We start from the raw sequence: 19,153 nt of genomic DNA, 5'->3' as shown, positions 1-19,153 counted from the left end.
AATTGATGCTTTTGAACTGTGGTGTTGGAGAAGACTCTTGAGAGTCCCTTGGACTGCAAGGAGATCCAACCAGTCCATTCTAAAGGAGATCAACCCTGGGTGTTCTTTGGAAGGAATGATGCTAAAGCTGAAACTCCAGTACTTTAGCCACTTCATGTGAAGAGTTGACTCATTGGAAAAGACCCTGATGCTGGGAGGGATTGGGCTCAGGAGGAGAAGGGGATGACAGAGAATGAGATGGCTGGATGGCATCACCCACTCGATGGACGTGAGTCTGAGTGAATTCCAGGAGATGGTGATGGACAGGGAGGCCTGGCGTGCTGCGATTCATGGGGTCGCAAAGAGTCGGACACGACTGAGTGACTGAACTAACTAACTAAGAATTTCATAAAGCTCTGATGCTTTGTTTTCCAAATTATATTTTATAATTCACTATACCCATGAAGTCAGGATTTGAAAACGGATAGTATTTTTATAATAATGGCTTACATCTCTATTACTATTGTCTCTACAATTACAACATCGGTTGCCCCTCTTGAAAACAGATACAACTAGCCACAAGAGAGAGCTTAGTAAGACCCTGTGTTAATAGTTATATAATATTCAGTATTAAAATAATATGCAGAAATAGCATATCAATGTATCAGAGTTTATATACATATGTAACACAGGCTCGTGAAACTTCTTTGACCTTCCCTTCCTCCCTTCAATCCACCACGGTGATCAACTTGGGACCCTAAAGCTACCTACCATGCCATGGAGCATGTCTTTTCTCTTTAGCGTTTCCAAGAGTAACTTCCATGCAACAACAGTCCTTGAGGAAATATTAATTGGTATAAAGTAAATCTGGGAAACAATATATCTCTACCTTCCTATAGATTCACAATGCACATTGATATGTTAAAGGATCACAAAAACAGATATTAATCCACTGCTTATATAATTAAGCAAAGAACATTTTGTCTGTCATGTTCCCATTAGCTTCTTGCAGAACAGGATTCAAAAGAATACCAGCATGGAAAGGGTATTCAAATATTCAATGTGTATTAGCGGGGAACGTTCTTCACAAGGAGCTCCATGATCCCAAAGTATTTTAAAAACCGCAAGACACTGTTATGGGTTGAAATAAATCTCTCCAAGAAGTTATGTTGGAGTGCTAACCTCTACTACCTCAAAAGGTGACTGTGATTTTTGATTTTGTTTGGAGATAGAATCTTTATAGAGGTAAGCAAGTTAAAATGAGAAAGTGAAAGTGTTAGTTGCTCAGTTGTGTCCAACTCTTTGAGACTCCAGGGACTGTAGCCTGCCCGGCTCCTATGAACATGGGATTTCCCAGGCAAGAATACTGGAGTGGGTTGCCATTTCCTTCTCCAGGGAATCTTCCTGACTCAAGGATCGAATCCAGGTCTCCTGCATTGCAGAGGAACTCTTTACAGTCTGAACCACCAGTGAAGCTCCAAAATGAGATAGGGTGGATCCTAATCCAATACGACTGGACTTCTTCATAAAAAGGAGAAATTTAGACAGAGAGAGAGACATTAATAGAGGGAAGGTGATGTGAAGACATAAGGAGAAGGCCATCTATCAGGAAAAGGAATGGAATAGATTCTTCCCACACAGACTTCAGTAGGAACTAATAACCCTGTTGACAGCTTGATTTTGGACTTTTCTAGTATCCAGAACTTTGATACAATACATTTCTGTTCTTTTAAGCTAGCCAGTTTATATTAATAGTAGCTTGTCACAGCAGCCCTAAGGAAACAAACACAAACACATCATCAATTCCTATCTTATACTCACATGTACATGAGTAATAATGATAGTAATATTGCCTAATACTGGAGAAACAGAAACAGGTCTTCTGTCTTCACTAAACATGAGTTATACTCACTAAAGTCAGGTTGTAAATAAAAAAGTGCCCTGTTCCCAACTACTTGTCTTAGAGTTGCTTTACTATACATGCTTTATTTACCCAAGATCTTCCCTGGTGGCTCAGGTGGTAAAGAATCCGCCTGCAATGTGGGAGACCCAGGTTCGACCCCTGGGTTAGGAAGATCCCCTGGAGAAGGAAACGGCAACTCACTACAGTATTCTTGCCTGGAGAATTCCATGGACAGAGGAGCCTGGTGGACATTTTGCTAAATGCCCTTAGAGTGCCTTTTTCATTTAACTATTTTGTTCTATTAAAATGAGAAATTCTTTCCTCTAAATGACAAAATACAAGAAACAAAATTTGTTCACATTTTTTTTGCTTATTTTGCAAATTTGAGGAAGAAAACAAATACAAAGAAACAAAATTTGTTCACATTTTTTTGCTTATTTTGCAAATTTGAGGAAGAAAACAAACATTTGAAATTCAAGATTATCAATTAACTTGAAAGAAGATGCAGAAAAATATAAATGAAAAAGAAATTATATGAAAAATAATTTTACTCTAAAAATAAACTTGAGGCCTCATCCCAAAGAGCTGTTGTTAGAAAAAGAGAACGAGGAGATAAATTAGTATGTTTCTGAGACTCTGTGAAACAAGAAATTCAAGAAGTGGAAGAAAATAGATATAAAAATGTCTGAAACTCCTCTACTCATTCCTGGCAAAAACAAAAAGACTCAGACTTTTTGGGGCAAAGTGGAGGTCCTCTACTATTAAATGGGATATGTGATGGTTATATTTTTATGTTATCTTGATCGCCCAGGTATTTAGTTAATGACTATTTCTGGGTGTATCTGTGAGGGTGTTTTTGTATGAAATTAACTTTTGAATCAACAGACTAAATACAGCAGATTGCCCTCCCCAAACTGATGGGCTTCATCCAACCAACCGAAGGCTTGGACAGAATAAAAGAATGAGGAAGAAAGGATTTGTTCTTTTTGTTTGACTGTCTTTCACCTGGGATACTGGTCTGCTTTCAGACTCAGAATGGGACTGGAACTTACATCATCAGCTCTCCTGGTTCTCAGGCCTCTGGACTCAGACTGGAACTATACTATTATCTCTCCTGGATTTCCAGCTTAACATCTACAGATCTTGGATCTCTGACTCCATAATCAAGTGATCATATAAGCCAATTCTTGTTAGACTAAATCAGTCAATCCTTCTATCTATCTATCTATATATATATACACACACATACACACATATATGTACTTCAGAATAATGGTATCTCATTTAGGGAAGACTAAAGGATTATATTTTATTGTTTCTATTTTTTTAGAGAATCAGATTAACAGAGGATAGAAGAAGGTTTCATATGTGAATTTTAAGAATTATGCAAAAGAAGGATGATGGCATCTTAAACATGCCCATAATATCCTGTGAATACCTACACATTTAGACTAATACACTAGATTCTAACTACTCACTCAGCATCATTATTTTTTGCCTGTTATAAAAGTGACTGCACAATGCTTAGCTAATTGCATAAGCCAATACATTACAAATGAGTAAATGAATGAGCAAATAACTGCAGGGGTATAAAGTTCAAGTAGGCTAAATGCTAGCAAGTTGATGTCATCTGATCACTTTGTTAGGGGAACCACAATGACTGAAACTGCCCACCCTCGAATCACAGTAACTATCTCCCTGAGTTATTTTATGACAGGAGGTCCCGGTGAGGAACGTGGAACTAACAAGCCACCACTAACCAGAGGAGTTCAGGAAAGGTCAAAAGGAAATAACACATGTCCGACCACCTCCCAGAATCCTTCTTGCTGGTACCATCTTGGCTGAGCAATGTGTACACCACCAGGAAGGACTCTGAGTCAGAATGATCGGCCAAAGACAATCAGGAAGCTAATCCCATCGCCATAAAACCAAAGACTTTGAGCCACTTGGCAGAACAGTTCTTCTGGGTTCCCTTACCCTATTGCTCTCCACCCAGGCACCTCTGCCCAGTAAAGTCTCTTTGTCAAGCTCATGTGACTCCTCAGACTATTCATTGCTTACTCTAAGATAAGAGCCCACTCTCAGGCCCTGGAAGCGGTCCCCTTCCTGCAACAATTTTATGTTGGAGAGTAACAATAGATGGTAATTTTCCTTTGTTTTTGAACTAATAGTTTAACTCCAAATAAATATAAAACAATTCTTTGAGAAAAGCAGAAAAAAACTGTTAGTTGTGACTTGTGATTAACTATTTCTCTAAATTATATTTTGCTGTATTGCACAAATAATGTAAGTGAAAACATTTTCCTAGGAATCATTTATATGACAAAGAATCTAAGCTTTAAATATATGAATTCTCACCATGTATACATTGGCCTTTCCATAGAAATTTTTAAAAGTATTTGAGATTCATTTAAATGGCTAAATCTCCAACAGTGTTGGTTTTCCAGTAGTTGTGAATGAAGAATGACAACTTTAGCCATATTAAATTCACAGAAAAATTAAAGCCCTCAATATAGTCACATAGAAGCAGTTCCCTACACACAACCACCTTCTTCTGAGAAAAATAATTCACAAATAATGAGTTGGAAAGTACAAACTCTTAAAGATAGAACAATAAAGATTTACAATTTTTAAAGACTGGTAGAACATGAACTCAAACGTCTTATATTTTGAGACAAATACAGTTGAAATGGAAAAAATAACATATTTATTTATCACTTTGACTATGTAATTTTTCTATAAAGGACAATTTTAAGTAGTCTGGGCTAGGTCACCATAGTTGCTAACTCACATTTCTTACAGGAAATTCTCTTTCCATTTGCTATAGTTCTATTTTTTTTTTTTTTTTGTCTCTGAGAAACTATAAGAAATTTATTCCCTATATTGAGTCAAAATATCCCCTGTAATTTTAAAATAGTGAATATATATTTAGTTTTCAGCTAGTAAAATTTTTTTATTACTTTATGATCCTCAGAAATATTAAGAGCTAGACGCACTGATGATACATTTTTATACATGTAATTAAATTCAGGAAAATTAAATGATAACCAGTCATTTGTGAAAAGAATGTTTACTTTGGGATATTCTTACCTATGCAAGGTTATTACTAAAGAAATCATTTAATGTTCACCTTTAGTTGTAGTGCCTTCTCTAAGTTTTCAATCCTTCTTTCAGCTTTTCTCAGCTTCTTAAGTTCCTCTGAGTCTGCGAAAGAGCTCTTTGGGGACAAAGACCTTGAACGTTTCACAGGTGGTTCCTCGAGAATAAAACAAGGACATGGTTGAGCTAGTTGGAACACTGGATTATGAAAGACATGCAAAATTAAAGAACAAGTAATTTTGAATACTAATAATGAATTATAAAAAAAAAAAATCCTGCATGGAATACCAGAGAAATAACAAGCGGAATTACCACAGTGCTACCGCTAAAGGTTTCTCTGTGACTCGTTAATGAGAATATTCATTTACATTTACATTGTTTCTTTCAGAATAATGATGTCCCATTAGGGAAGACTAAAGGGTTATGGACTCAGAAATGCAAGAAGCCTCATTACAAAGGAGGGGATGGAGGCTGGTCTAATTGCTCTTCGAGGGTCCAAGGTTACACTTGATAGGACAACCTGAAACAAGAGGGAAAGGGTTTCTTTCCCTTTGAAATAGTTTAACACACTGTGAAGTCTAAGGAACAATATGCTTGAGGAATATAAATACAACAGACAGTAGATCTTACACCATAATGACCATATGGTCATTAACTATAATGTGGCTAACTAGAGACGAGAATGTGTGTTTATATTATGTACAGCTTCATATACCAATCTGGAGAAGGAATATGTGAAAGCAACTATTAAGCTGGGCAACATATTGCTCATACTTACTGCATGTCCTTATGAAAAAGAAAGAAAATTCTCTGTTCAAAATATCACTCTAATTTTCCTGATTTTTTTTAAAAAGCAATGAAACATCAAAGGAGTACATTTCTAAAGTTCAGCCATATAGCACAAAATCAAATTAGATTCTATAATGTATCTCAATTTTAGGATTTTTTTTTCATTTAAATTAAGCTCAATGCGTGAAACTATTCAAAAATTGCAAGAAACGTATATGCAGTTATGTTTAAATATATACATACAAAGATAATATATATAATAAAGCTCATTCTTCTGAAAATTACTAATAATTTAGAGGTAGTAAATAAGAATGCCGCATAAACATGAGTCTCATTTTAAATACTTCTTTTACTAAGACAGTTTGTCTTACTCATAGGAAAATTCAAAAGAATGAGAAACAATTATCTTGAAAACATGATTTTCTACTTTAAAAAATATTTTCTACTGATGAAATAAAAAGTGTAAGAAATATACCTCTAAAACTCCTTACTTTTAGGAAAAGCTTATTTCAATTCATATAGAAAGAATATATTTACAATCTGACATTCTTGACTTTTTATATTAGTCAATGTTCATAGAATCTTTTGCAGCATAACAATAACATGCAATAAATACTATGAAAAGGAAAAGCTGAGACATTAATAAATAAGAATCATGGTACAAAAAATTTACTTATTCTCCACTGTTATACCTTTAACTCTGAAAATATGTAACTGCCCATATTAATATTACATTTTAATTTATAATTTATATTTCACATGGGTAGTATTTTAAATATCACATTCAAATGAAATAGAAACATTAAGATATATTTTTCTTCTGATGAAAATTAGAAAATTGAGTTAAGGACTAATACCACATTAAAATTTCTACTTAGATTAATTTATCTATAGATTAGATAGATGAGGCATATTTAGCAAAACTTTTTAATGTAAGAATGCTAATTTACTGCAAAAGAGGCATATCACTACTAATAAATTTAGTTAATTAAATTAGGAAGATATTACTCAATCTTCAAAAAGGGAAAACTTGCCAGTCCCAATCATGATTTTATAAAACATGTGATACATGGTATTTTTTAAAAGCTTTCAGAAATATAAACAGAGAAGTAAATGTTGCTATTCATTTTTTAACTTCATCTCTTGCCTTGCTAGCCTCATCCTGACAATTTCACAAAGTGACGACTGTCCCTACCTTACGTTTCCCTTCAGTACTTGTCAAGATGCTCTTCTCTGAGGAACCCTTGTTGGTAGACCTGTTCTCTGACAGTTTTTCATTTGCTATTTTCAGTTTCTCCTGTAAATACTCAATTTCAGACTTCTGTGAGACCATTAAGGTTTCTAAGCTTGATAAAGATGGCTGTTGAGAAACCTGTTTTAAAAAATGTTTGTATCTTACATTATTTACACATCCATGCAAATATTTATATGTTTTTATATTATATAAATCATAAGTATTCCAAGAAAGAATATTTCATTTCAAAAATAAACTATAAACCTGCATTAGCTAAGCTTCTATCATCCTTATAGAATGGCATTTTTCAATAAAATAACCAAGAGTCTGTATACAAATTTTTTAAATATGTCTGTCATGCAGATTTTTAGAAGAAAAAATTTAAAGCATGGATGCATTATATATACAACTTATCTATAAAATTATTTCAAATTAATGATTATACATATAAGTATTTCCTCAGTAAATACTCAATGTAATACCACTGAATATAAGCCTCAGAAAAGTGAACCAGCAGCACAATAGGCCTAACTAGCTTTTAATGCATTACAATTTATTAATAACAACTCAACTGAGATTTTTTAAAGTCAAGAGAGTTTATATTATTCTCCTTTGAAACTCATTCCCATGTCAGATAAACTGTTAATGGTAAGCACCACATTTTAGCAACAGAAATCACAGGAAAATTAAGTTTGTAGGAAACCTGTTCATGAAAACTAACATTCCACAAAATTGTACCACCATCTTAACCAAATATATTTGAGACCATTAAAATACATGCACACACATTATTTCAAATTAACCATTCGCTCACATACACACACAAAACAACACTGGATCACAGTGAAACAAAGTATTTGTTGATTTCCAGGAAAGAAAAGTCAGTACTTATGATTTTAATATTATCAATATAGATCCAATGGCCCTGAAAAAGGTTTCATTTAAAATAAGGATAGCCCCATCCTTCCTAAATGATATTTCTAAGGATTATAAGAAAAATATGTATGCTTAACTTTTCCAAACTAACAATGAGAAATATTATTTTTTTCTAAGTTTGATTACTTTTTTCTTTTTTTGGGGGGATAGGCATATTTTTCCTAATTCTAACCTATATTTTTTTATAAAAAAAAGGATCATCTAGTATACTATTATAATCTATTATATATATATATTATAGATATATAAAGTATCGATATATATATAGTATACTAGATATAGTATGGGAGAAGGCAATGGCACCCCACTCCAGTACTCTTGCTGGAAAATCCCATGGACAGAGAAGCCTGGTAGGCTGCAGTCCATGGTGTCGCTAAGAGTTGGACATGACTGAGCGACTTCACTTTCACTTTTCACTTTCATGCATTGGAGGAGGAAATGGCAACCCACTCCAGTGTTCTTGCCTGGAGAATCCCAGGGACGGTGGGGCTTGGTGGGCTGCCATCTATGGGGTCACAGACAGTTGCACACGACTGAAGCGACTTAGCAGCAGCAGCAGCAGATATAGTATAGCATACTATATTATTATATTACACTATGCTATATTATAACATACTACTGTACTTTCCTCATACATAAGTGACATAAGTCACCTGATATGTTTCCCAATCTTTATTCTGTCACAACACTATATATTTTTCTCAGAATGTTGTTTATGTTTTATGTTTACCACACTTATAACATTAATTTATACTCTATTAGCTTGCATTGAACATCAAATTAAAATAGCTTAAGCATTTTTTTCCCAAATTCTAAAAGACTTTTGACTTATTATTTCTCTTCCTTTAAACCATTGTACATCTTTTATTTATTCTTTCCTCTTTGCTTATAAATATTTCCTTTGATTGGCCTGCCAATCTGAACAATTTACAAAGGTTACCTAAACCGCAGAACAGGAGTTCTGGCTTTATTAAAATTATAAAGAATATATTAACATTCCATTATTTACCCAAAGACATTTAAAATAACTTTTTCAAACAAAAATTTAGAAAAAAAAAACAAGAAAAACAGTACTTTAGTTATTGTTATATCCAATAAGCAATCCTGTGTTCTTTAACAAATGAGTTTTCTAAGTCATTAGCGGGTTATAATACAATAGGTAAGAACATAAAAAAACATGAATGTTTGGTCAAGAAGCTGCAATCAGAAATAATTACAGTATTTATCAAGATATTGGAAAAGTCCAACAGTGGACATTGCTGCTACTGCTAAGTCACTTCAGTCGTGTCCGACTCTGTGCGACCCCATAGACAGCAGCCCACCAGGCTCCCCCGTCCCTGGGATTCTCCAGGCAAGAACACTGGAGTGGGTTGCCATTTCCTTCTCCAGTGCATGAAAGTGAAAAGTGAAAGTGAAGTCGCTCAGTCATGTCTGACTCTTCACGACCCCATGGACTGCAGCCTACTAGGCTCCTCCATCCATGGGATTTTCCAGGCAAGAGTACTGGAGTGGGGTGCCATTGCCTTCTCCAGTGGACATTCTACTATAATAATAAAAGATTTCTTATTTAGGCAGCATTCCTTTAAAATTCCTCAGAAAACAGTAACAGAACTTCAAAATTAAAAAATACTATTCAAGCAGTACTTAACTCAAGCTCACATACGAGTCATAATGTAAATAAAAAAGTAAAATGAGTTTGTTTTTAATTACAGCTTTAGAATTCCTTCAATGGGGACACTTTGTATTCATGTTGAACATATAGATATATACTTTACTTTGACAAGGAAACTTATGCATGTTCCCAGGTTTTCACAAGTGTAGTCTTTTCTCTCTCCCTTGTCCTTTATCCCTTTTGCTAGGGATACATGCACAAGCAGTATTTCAACTGGCTATCATAATATGACCACTTTTAAAATAATAAGTAAAATGAAATACCAAGTCACAGTCACTTTCATTTCTGAAGGAATAAGGAGGGTATTTGTGGTAGTATTATTTAGCAAAAGCCAGTTGTTTTCATAGAGAAATGTGGTGCACTCATGCCAGATTTACTGATTTTTCAAAAGAATGGAAGAATTCAAATTTCTAAGAGAAATCTAATTTTAAAATTTGGCCAGACTCAGTTTATGACTGTTGTAGCTTGAAAGCATGGTGGTGGGACTATAAACAGGTACACGTTTCCTGTGGAAATTCTAAACATGAATCAAAGGACACAAAATTGTACCAAGCTTTTAACTTTGTTCTAATCATGCTGAATGAAGGTTGATAAAGATATATGATAAATGCTGAGTGAGGAAAAGTACATGTTATAGAGGAATACAGAATACTGTACAGAAATAGATTTCACCAAATCCTGAAATTTATAGCATTATTTCTGAATGGAGGTGAATTTTCATCATACATATATGAATTTCCTTAATTTTTAACATTGAACATGGAACGTTTCACTAAATAGTTTTTAAAAAGGTTTTTTTTTATGCAAATAAAAGGAATAAAAAAATTCAGTGTAAAAATTTCAGTACAGATAGGGGAAATATAAATGAAAGTCTCTCCATAACATGATCTCTCAGAATTCACTAATGATAAATTTGGAATACACTTCCCATACTTTAAAGAGAAAAGGAAAACTGTTTTAATATACACTTTAAATTGCTTTTTATTACTAATTTTATTTTTTAGAACTGCTTTATATTTACAGAAAAACTGAGCAGATAATAAAGAATATTCCACTCCCATCCACCTAGTTTCTCCTATTATTAACAACTAAAATGAATATATTTATTAAAATTAATGAACCAATTTTCATATGTTATTTTGACTGAAGTCATTCGTTTTTTCAAATTTCCATAGTTTTCACCTAATGTCCTCTTCTGTTCAAGGATACCACATACATTTCACCTGTCACGTCAGCAACTCTTGGCTGGGATAGATTCTCAGACTTTTATTTTTGCTGACATTGACAGTTTCACAGAGTACTATTCAAGTTTATTGTAGGATGGCCCTATATTGGAGTTTGTCTATGTTTTTATCATGATTAGACTGGGGTTATGAATTTGGGGATGGAATATCACACAGGCATCATACCTTATCAAGGGTACACACTTTCAACATGATTTGACTAATGATATAACCTGATTACACTACCAAATTAGTATTTGTCAAGTTATTCCACTGTAAAGTTACTCTCTTGTCCTCCATAGAATACTCATGTAACCTGCTTTTTAAATCCAATAATTACATACAATTATTATAGGTATAATATATATGAGGATATGTAGATATATTATACCTATAATTATATATATATATATATATACAGAGATATCCTCATATATCGTGACTTGTTCTTACCCTTTTTAAGTGCTGTTTTAGAGGTTTAGCAAGATCAAGACAATCAATCATCTGTCTGTGGAAGTTCATTGTATCTATTTCCCTTAATAGAATCTTGCATCTTTGAAAATTTAACTTTTCTTGCTAAGAATTATTAGTATTTTATACACTTTTTTCTCTAACATAAAAAATCCTTGTGCACCTTTTACAGTCTTGGAAGATAATGGTATGGTGCTAGACCATAGATAATCTGATAAGAGATGATCAGTGGAGTATGCATGCAAATACCTCCAAATGGAACTAATCTCTTTAACCATTATTAATACATAACTTCTCTTTCACATTGGTTCACAGAGGCAATTTTGATCAAAAACTCCTAGAAAAATTTTGAATAGAAAAGGGAGGTGAAGCCTTGTGCCAATTACTATTAAAATATTATATAAATTAAATACCTAGTCAATACGCTTTAAATTCAAGCAACATTGTATGGCATTATTAAAGTGGAAGTTGAGTGAATACTGCCCAATAAATAGAAATTTTTTTTTTACATTTCACACAGATATGAAAAATTATGTTAATTTGCTTTGTCCTATTTTTATTTAATGTACTAATTTGCCTTACTACTTTATTAAAATAATAATAACTAGCATTTAATGAAAAGCATTGAGTGCCTAGCTTTAGGAAAGCATTTCCCAAACATTGTCTCACTTATTTACATAATTTATGAATTCCAAACCTATCAACATATAGTATAGTCTATTGCAAAACAAAAATATTTGAAAAGGACATGATACTTCAGCAAAAAGAAATAATAATAATTCACTGGAAATTAAGTATAAACACATGTGTGTAATATGTGTATATATAAAATACATAATACCTATGAATATATATATCAGAATATATATGTGTATCAGAGAAACTGACAACTTGAATGACAGTTCTCTGAAAGGCAACTCAAATCCTCTTGAAAAAAGTATTTTAAAACTGTGTGTATATAATTTTCTCTTCATGAAATCCTGAATCTGTACAAAAACTTGACATTTTATTTAAAATTGACTTCAGAAATTCAGAAATATATCCATTGCCAATTTAAAAAACATCATTAGCTGAATCATCCATAACCTGAAAACAGATAGCTTCAATAATAATCATAAAGTTTAAAATAATAAAAAAAGAAAACTTTTAAATCAACATGATATCACAAATTAGTCTTTTCACAAAAGTTCACAAATGGAGTTAGGTGTACCTACTTAAACTTACATATCCCTTCTAGAAAGCCTATGAAATGGAGTGATAAATGTCCAGTATCAACAGTCAGCTAACACTCACCTTTAAAAAGTAGAAATAATTTCATTTCTTCCATCCACTCACTTTTAACCCAAATATACACAGATTACATTTAGAGAAAATAAAAGTATTTACATTTAGGTAAACTTTAAAATTTCACCATTTCCTTTCAAAAGCACCAACCTAATAATAAAATACAGAAAAATTTTGTACTACAGAAGTCAAATTAAACTTTCCTTCAGTATCTAACACTTATGTAGTATAGCCAAATCAGGGAACAGCAAAATAAAAGGGATAACTTTAATGTCCCAACTTTACTTCTCTACACCATGTAAAGCTTAACAATGAATGGGTTACAAATGGATGGTTAATTGGCTTATAGTCTCATCCACTAGATAATATTATCTTTGTTATAAAATTGAGCAACCAAAAGCTAATTATTTCTTCTATGACATATAAATATCAGACTGCACTAACAAAAACTAGTGATATTTACATGTCACAGAAGTGTGTAGGGTATTAACTGTGTGGTATACACACTGACTACAAATTCTAATAGCAACAGTAACCAATCCTGGACTTACTAAAAATTAGGATAAAAAGACTAAGTAATTTTTCTATAGATTTTTTTTTATCTTAAAAAGCAAAATTAAACACAATCAGGTTTTTCCAAAACATGTTATAAACCTCATAGTCTAACAGAATTCTGAATATTTAAAGTATATCTGTTAATGGTGTCCTAAAATGAATCTCTAGATTCAAGGAATCAAATGTGTAATTCATAGCCTATTATAATTCATACTCTAAGTTTTCTAAACATTTAACACTTATGTCACCAGTAAAAAAAAATCAAAATTTGTTCCCTAATGGTATAAGCAAGGGACTACGCTTGTTATGCATTATCATCTCTATACATTAAAACCTCAATCATACTCAAACAAATTCACTAAAGTGTGGTTTTCAATCTGCTAACTATGCATTCCATAATAGCCTGTAATTATTAAAAACTGACAAGAAAGCTACGCCACCTGTGTTTATGTGAAGCCAGGTAATGAAAAAAACAACAACGCTGTCATCACCTCTCAATTCCTGATTGCATTATCAAAACTGTAGCCGAGTTTGGCATCTGGGTGTGACCTTGTTAACTGCTAGGGTAATTAAATTTATTCTATTGGGAAAAAGGATGATAAATTATTAGCAAGAAGATTTTGTTCACATTTTATTAAATTGGCCTGTCAAAGGGTTGGCCAAATTATCAAGGGCCTCATTTATTGGAGGCCAGCCATATTGCCACATCTGTTACAATTATTTATAATTTCAGCAGTTGAAAACCAACTGAGTTAGGCATCCGCCATGTAAAGTAATTTACAAATTATCTGATGAGGGAGTGTTTTAGCTTCTCCCTCATTTCTAGCCAGCAGAAAGCCGCGCTGTAATTACAGAACACGATTAGGTTCTTTGGGGAACTTATCTTGCACTCATAGCCATAGTAAGATGCAGCAAGAACATATGGAGGAGCTTGTGCTTCTACTCCCTGAAGCTCGTGACCCGCCTGCCGCTGAGCCCTTGAGTTGAATTTGAATGAGAGTGCCATGGCTAATGTTCTACACATGCACCATTTATGCCACAAAACAAATCGGATCACTGTTAATTATGAAGCAGCTATAATCAGGCCTTCACATCTGTGTAATGTGAAGCGCAGTAGGCTGTATTCCAATAATGTATGACTACCTTTGGGTCGCAAATTGCGAGCCATATTGCCTCAGTAGTAGTTACTGAATTCAAAGTAACTCCTTTGATAAAAGCCCATCACATGGATATTTTTATCCAGCTTTATATATAAAAAAAGGAAAAGCAAACCCAAAAGCCTTTCTTTATCAGCTATTGACCAGAACAGTTAAAGCATATGGCACAAGTTCATTAATGAACAACACAGAGCACTTTAATTTAATGAAACCACTTGAGCCATAAAAATCAGATTTAGTTAATTCCCTCTCTTCTGTTTTTTTCACATCTAGCCTAAACCTAGGATCTTTTTAATAGTACAGGTTATCAAGACACAAAATATATTTTTTACAAATTTATAAAGAACATTAAAAGCTTGTGTTGTACTATTAATAACCTTTAAAAGGAAAGGCCAAAACACAGTTTATTTTACAAACTTAATTTCATCACAAATATCATGTAAGATAAATTATTTCCTTTTGAGAAAGTGAATCCTAGCGGCTGTATTCTAACAACAACAAAAAAATAGTCTTTCTTCCATGAGAAATCTTTCCATGGAAAGACAGCTAAACAAGCTGCACCCAGATGGCAAACCAGCTACAGTTTAATTAATCCACTAAAAGCCATTCACATTTCAGTAAGGGTAATGTAATTTTGAATAATAGTAGGAAAAAAATCACTAAAACATTCTTAAGTTTTATTATAGCGGCAAGAGCAGTGCCACTATAGAGTAGTTAAAGTTGAGATGCGGTTTCTATTATACCTGCTAAATTTCTAGATTTTAATATCTTGGGCTGTTTCATTCTGCTTGGAACTTAAAGCAGGCTTAAAATATCAGAATATCTATTGGAAGCCTTTTTTAGAAGTAGTTTATTTTTTATGCAAGGAAGTGGAGTTGCATGATTAGAATGAGTTCAAATAACAAATACACAAATAGCTGTAGGAAAAAAGTTTATAGTTAACACACAAAAGACAAAGACTTTAAATTTTTATTTCAAATAAAAGTGTTCTTCATTTATAAAACTAAAAATCATGTCATAATACAATTTTATTATTTTCTCCTGAAGACTGATTAAATATTAAACTGTTAAGAGATCATTCCCCTTATACTCTGTGCCTACCTAAGGATTTGTGCCTACAAATGGATTAAATAAACTAGTTGAGTATAATTAAATCAAGCAATAAATACAAAACAGTTTTTACTTAAAGTAATGCCATAAAGTAAATCAGCTTTTCAAAATGAATTTACACATACAAATTAAAAATTAGTTGCACGTGAAATAAAATGGTTATAAACATAACTCAAAAGTACTTTATATATGATACCTTGTCCTAAATAATTTAAAAAATTATTTTGGTGCTATAGTAGCTAGATACCTAGGGAAAACATAAGACTTCGATTCCTCTATGTTGAAAATGAAAAGAAAGTATAACAATACTTAGAGTAAAAATTATAAAAAGCAAGCAAAAGCAAATCATTCATGAACTCTGGCATAATATTTCCTAACTACAGTATGACAAGGCTTAATAGCATTCTGAGTCTAAATCACTACAATCTGATCTCCTCCCTGCCAAGTGAGAAATTAAAACAGTTTAGTTGTGGCCAAATAGCCACTACCAACACTACACTCCCTGGTTGGCAAGAAATAAGAGCTAACAAATACTGTTATTTTTTTCTCCTTTGCTTTGTTGCAAAACTGTACAAAATCAATTCAGCACTATTAAAGAAAAGACAACTATTTAACATCATAACTAGATGACTCCTTGAAAAACTGATGCTTTAATTTTCCACCTACTTATTGGACTTGCTATGTCAAAGAATACACTGTGGGACAGGCTAAAAGGTTATGGAACCAGGATATACACTTTTTCATGTGTTCATTTAAAAAGCATTTCTCAAAGTCAAAATATCAATTACTGGCAAAGACAGTAAGGATAAGAGCATAAGACACCAACTTTTCTTGTCTTCAAGGAGCTCACAGTTCAGAGGGGAGACAGACAAGGAAAACAATGAAGTTTAATACCTGGTAATGCACCAAAAAAGGTTACATCTCAATCTTAAGATAAAAGGTTCAGAAAAAGGTTTCAATAATTATCTTGGAATTAAGTCTAGAAGGTCTAGAAATAGTTCATGAACTAGACAAACAATAAACTATGAAAATATCTGTGATAAATATTACACTGAGTTTATTTCCTAAGTATATATCAAAGAGGTTATATTATATAAATAAATTATATGTATATAAATATACATAATATGTATATACTTAAAAAAAAATAAATACACAAACTGATAGAACATTCACAATAAAACCAAGCAAAGACTGAAAGTGAAAAACCTCACTAGTTTCCAGAGATGAAAAAGAACATTCACAATAAAACCAAGCAAAGACTGAAAGTGAAAAACCTCACTAGTTTCCAGAGATGAAAAAGAAATGAATCACCAAAGCTGTTTTTAGATTATAATAAAGCTTGCAAGGTTACTAGAAGTGGGCATTCTCATACACTGAAAAGAAAATTTGGCATAATCTTTCTGCAATGTAACTTAGCATGCATGGTATATATTCACAATCCTGAGGTTCATTACCTTTGACATATGGATTTTCCAATACAGTTATACTAATGCATATATATGGAATTTAGAAAGATGATAATGATAACCCTGTATGCAAGACAACAAAAGAGACACAGATGTATAGAACAGTCTTTTGGACTCTGTGGGAGAGGGCGAGGGTGGGATGATGTGGGAGACTGGCACTGAAACATGTATAATATCATATATGAAACGAATCGCCAGTCCAGGTTTGATGCATGATACAGGGTGCTCGGGGCTGGTGCACTGGGATGACCCAGAGGGATGGGATGGGGAGGGAGATGGGAGGGGGGTTCAGGATGGGGAACACATGTACACCTATGGCAGATTCATGTCAATGTAAGGCAAAACCCATACAATATGGTAAAAATAATAATAAAGTATGAAGCAACAACAACAAAGAATTTATCCTACAGAAACAAGTGATAAGAATATAGATAGATGAATGAAAATGGTCATCATAGTATAAAATCAGTGGAAATAGAAAAAAATATATTGAAATAAGTTAAATGGCCCCGAGGAGGGAAATATTTAGGTTAAAAAATGGCACATTCATTCCTACATTAAACTATTAGGCAAACATGAAAATGTTTTCAAATGTTTGTGTTGTGCTCAATTGCTCAATCGTGTCTGACTCTTTGTGGCCCCATGGTCTGTAGCCCTCCAAGCTCCTCTGTCCATGAGATTGCTCAGGCAAAAATACTGGTGTGGGTTGCCATGCCCTCCTCCAGGGTATCTTCCTGACCCAGGGATCAAACCCAGATCTTGCATACTGCAGGTGGATTCTTTACTGACTGAGCCACCAGGGAAGTCCATTCTCATGCTAGTGATGAACTATTTCAAAAAAGAAAAAATTAAAAACCAAGAAAGTGAAGCAGTAAGAAGGCTGTAGAGTTAAAGTCAAAATGACCAGGTAGATTTGGGAAAAAAAACAAAACAAACCAAACAGAGCTGAAGAGTTTATTGAGACCCCTCTATTTTCTATCTCATCTTTTACAATTAGACTCTCACTCTCTCTTCTACATCCACTCACCTCTTTCATATTCTCCATCAGGCTGAATTTCTGTACTATATTCTCTATAATTTTGTCACGGTAATAGCCCAATTTTCCAATTCTTTTTTTTTAACCCAATAACTCATTGATGAAGGTTATCTTATTACCAAAACCAGATAAAGATAGTACAAAAAGTCATGTAATAGATCGATTTCAGCCATAAATAGAGATTTAAAAAACAAGTATTAATAAGACAAATAAAGCAATATGTAAAAGGTTATAAATGTCCCAGATATCAAAAGATAACATATTCAATACAATTTATCACCATTTATAATATTAGTTTATCAGATTCTTTAATCTGATAAAAGGGTATCCATAAGAAACTTACAGCTAACTTCATAGCCCATGGCAAAATATTCCCTTTAAAATTAGAAACACGATAAGGACACCCACTTAAACCACTTTACTTATATTGAAATTTTGTATGGTAAAATGTATAAATAAATAAATACACAAAATATATATAAAATGTATAAATAAATATATAAAATATATAAATAAATATCAATATAACAAATTAGGAATTTCAAGGAAAACACAAACTGCCATCATTACAGACTATCTCCACAGAAAGCTCAGAGGATCTAGAAAAATTTTAGAATTATTAAGAGATTAACAGGGTAGCTAGAAATAAGTTAAAGAAAATCAACTGCATTGCTATATACAGAAACATAAAACCTAATAAAAATGCAAGTAGCTAAAACAGCAACAAAAATGTAAGCTACTTAGAATTTAATAAAATACCTTAAATATTACATATCTAATATAGGAAAAGGAGTACGTCAAGGCTGTATATTGTCACCCTACTTATTTAACTTATATGCAGAGTACATCATGAGAAACGCTGGGCTGCAAGAAGCACAAGCTGAAATCAAGATTGCTGGGAGAAATATCAATAACCTCAGACATGCAGATGACACCACACTTATGGCAGAAAGTGAAGAGGAACTAAAAAGCCTCTTGATGAAAGTGAGAGGAGAGTGAAAAAGTTGGCTTAAAGCTCAACATTCAGAAAACGAAGATCATGGCATCTGGTCCCATCACTTCATGGGAAATAGATGGGGAAACAGTGGAAACAGTGTCAGACTTTATTTTGGGGGGCTCCAAAATCAGTGCAGATGGTGACTGCAGCCATGAAATTAAAAGACGCTTACTCCTTGGAAGTTATGACCAACCTAGATAGCATATTCAAAAGCAGAGACATTCCTTTGCCAACAAAGG

The 19,153-nt window shown here is 33.1% G+C and overlaps 1 protein-coding gene across 1 annotated transcript in view; it reads right to left on the bottom strand.

The window, feature by feature from the left end:
- The window catches only part of CNTLN (centlein, centrosomal protein), a 354,792-nt gene that overhangs the window by 151,043 nt on the left and 184,596 nt on the right, over positions 1-19,153 (bottom strand). Inside the window, exons 10-11 of the mRNA XM_010857100.1 lie at positions 6,966-7,142; positions 5,013-5,138 (exon numbers count right to left, since the gene is read on the bottom strand). Of these exons, the coding sequence (XP_010855402.1) occupies positions 5,013-5,138; positions 6,966-7,142 (303 nt within the window). The remainder of the gene's footprint in view (positions 1-5,012; positions 5,139-6,965; positions 7,143-19,153) is intronic.

Source organism: Bison bison, unplaced genomic scaffold (assembly GCF_000754665.1).
Source record: "Bison bison bison isolate TAMUID 2011002044 unplaced genomic scaffold, Bison_UMD1.0 scf7180017864376, whole genome shotgun sequence".
NCBI classification, from domain to species: Eukaryota; Metazoa; Chordata; class Mammalia; order Artiodactyla; family Bovidae; genus Bison; species Bison bison.
The sequence above is the reverse complement of the archived record's forward strand: the minus strand, read 5'-3'. Positions and strand labels throughout refer to the sequence as shown.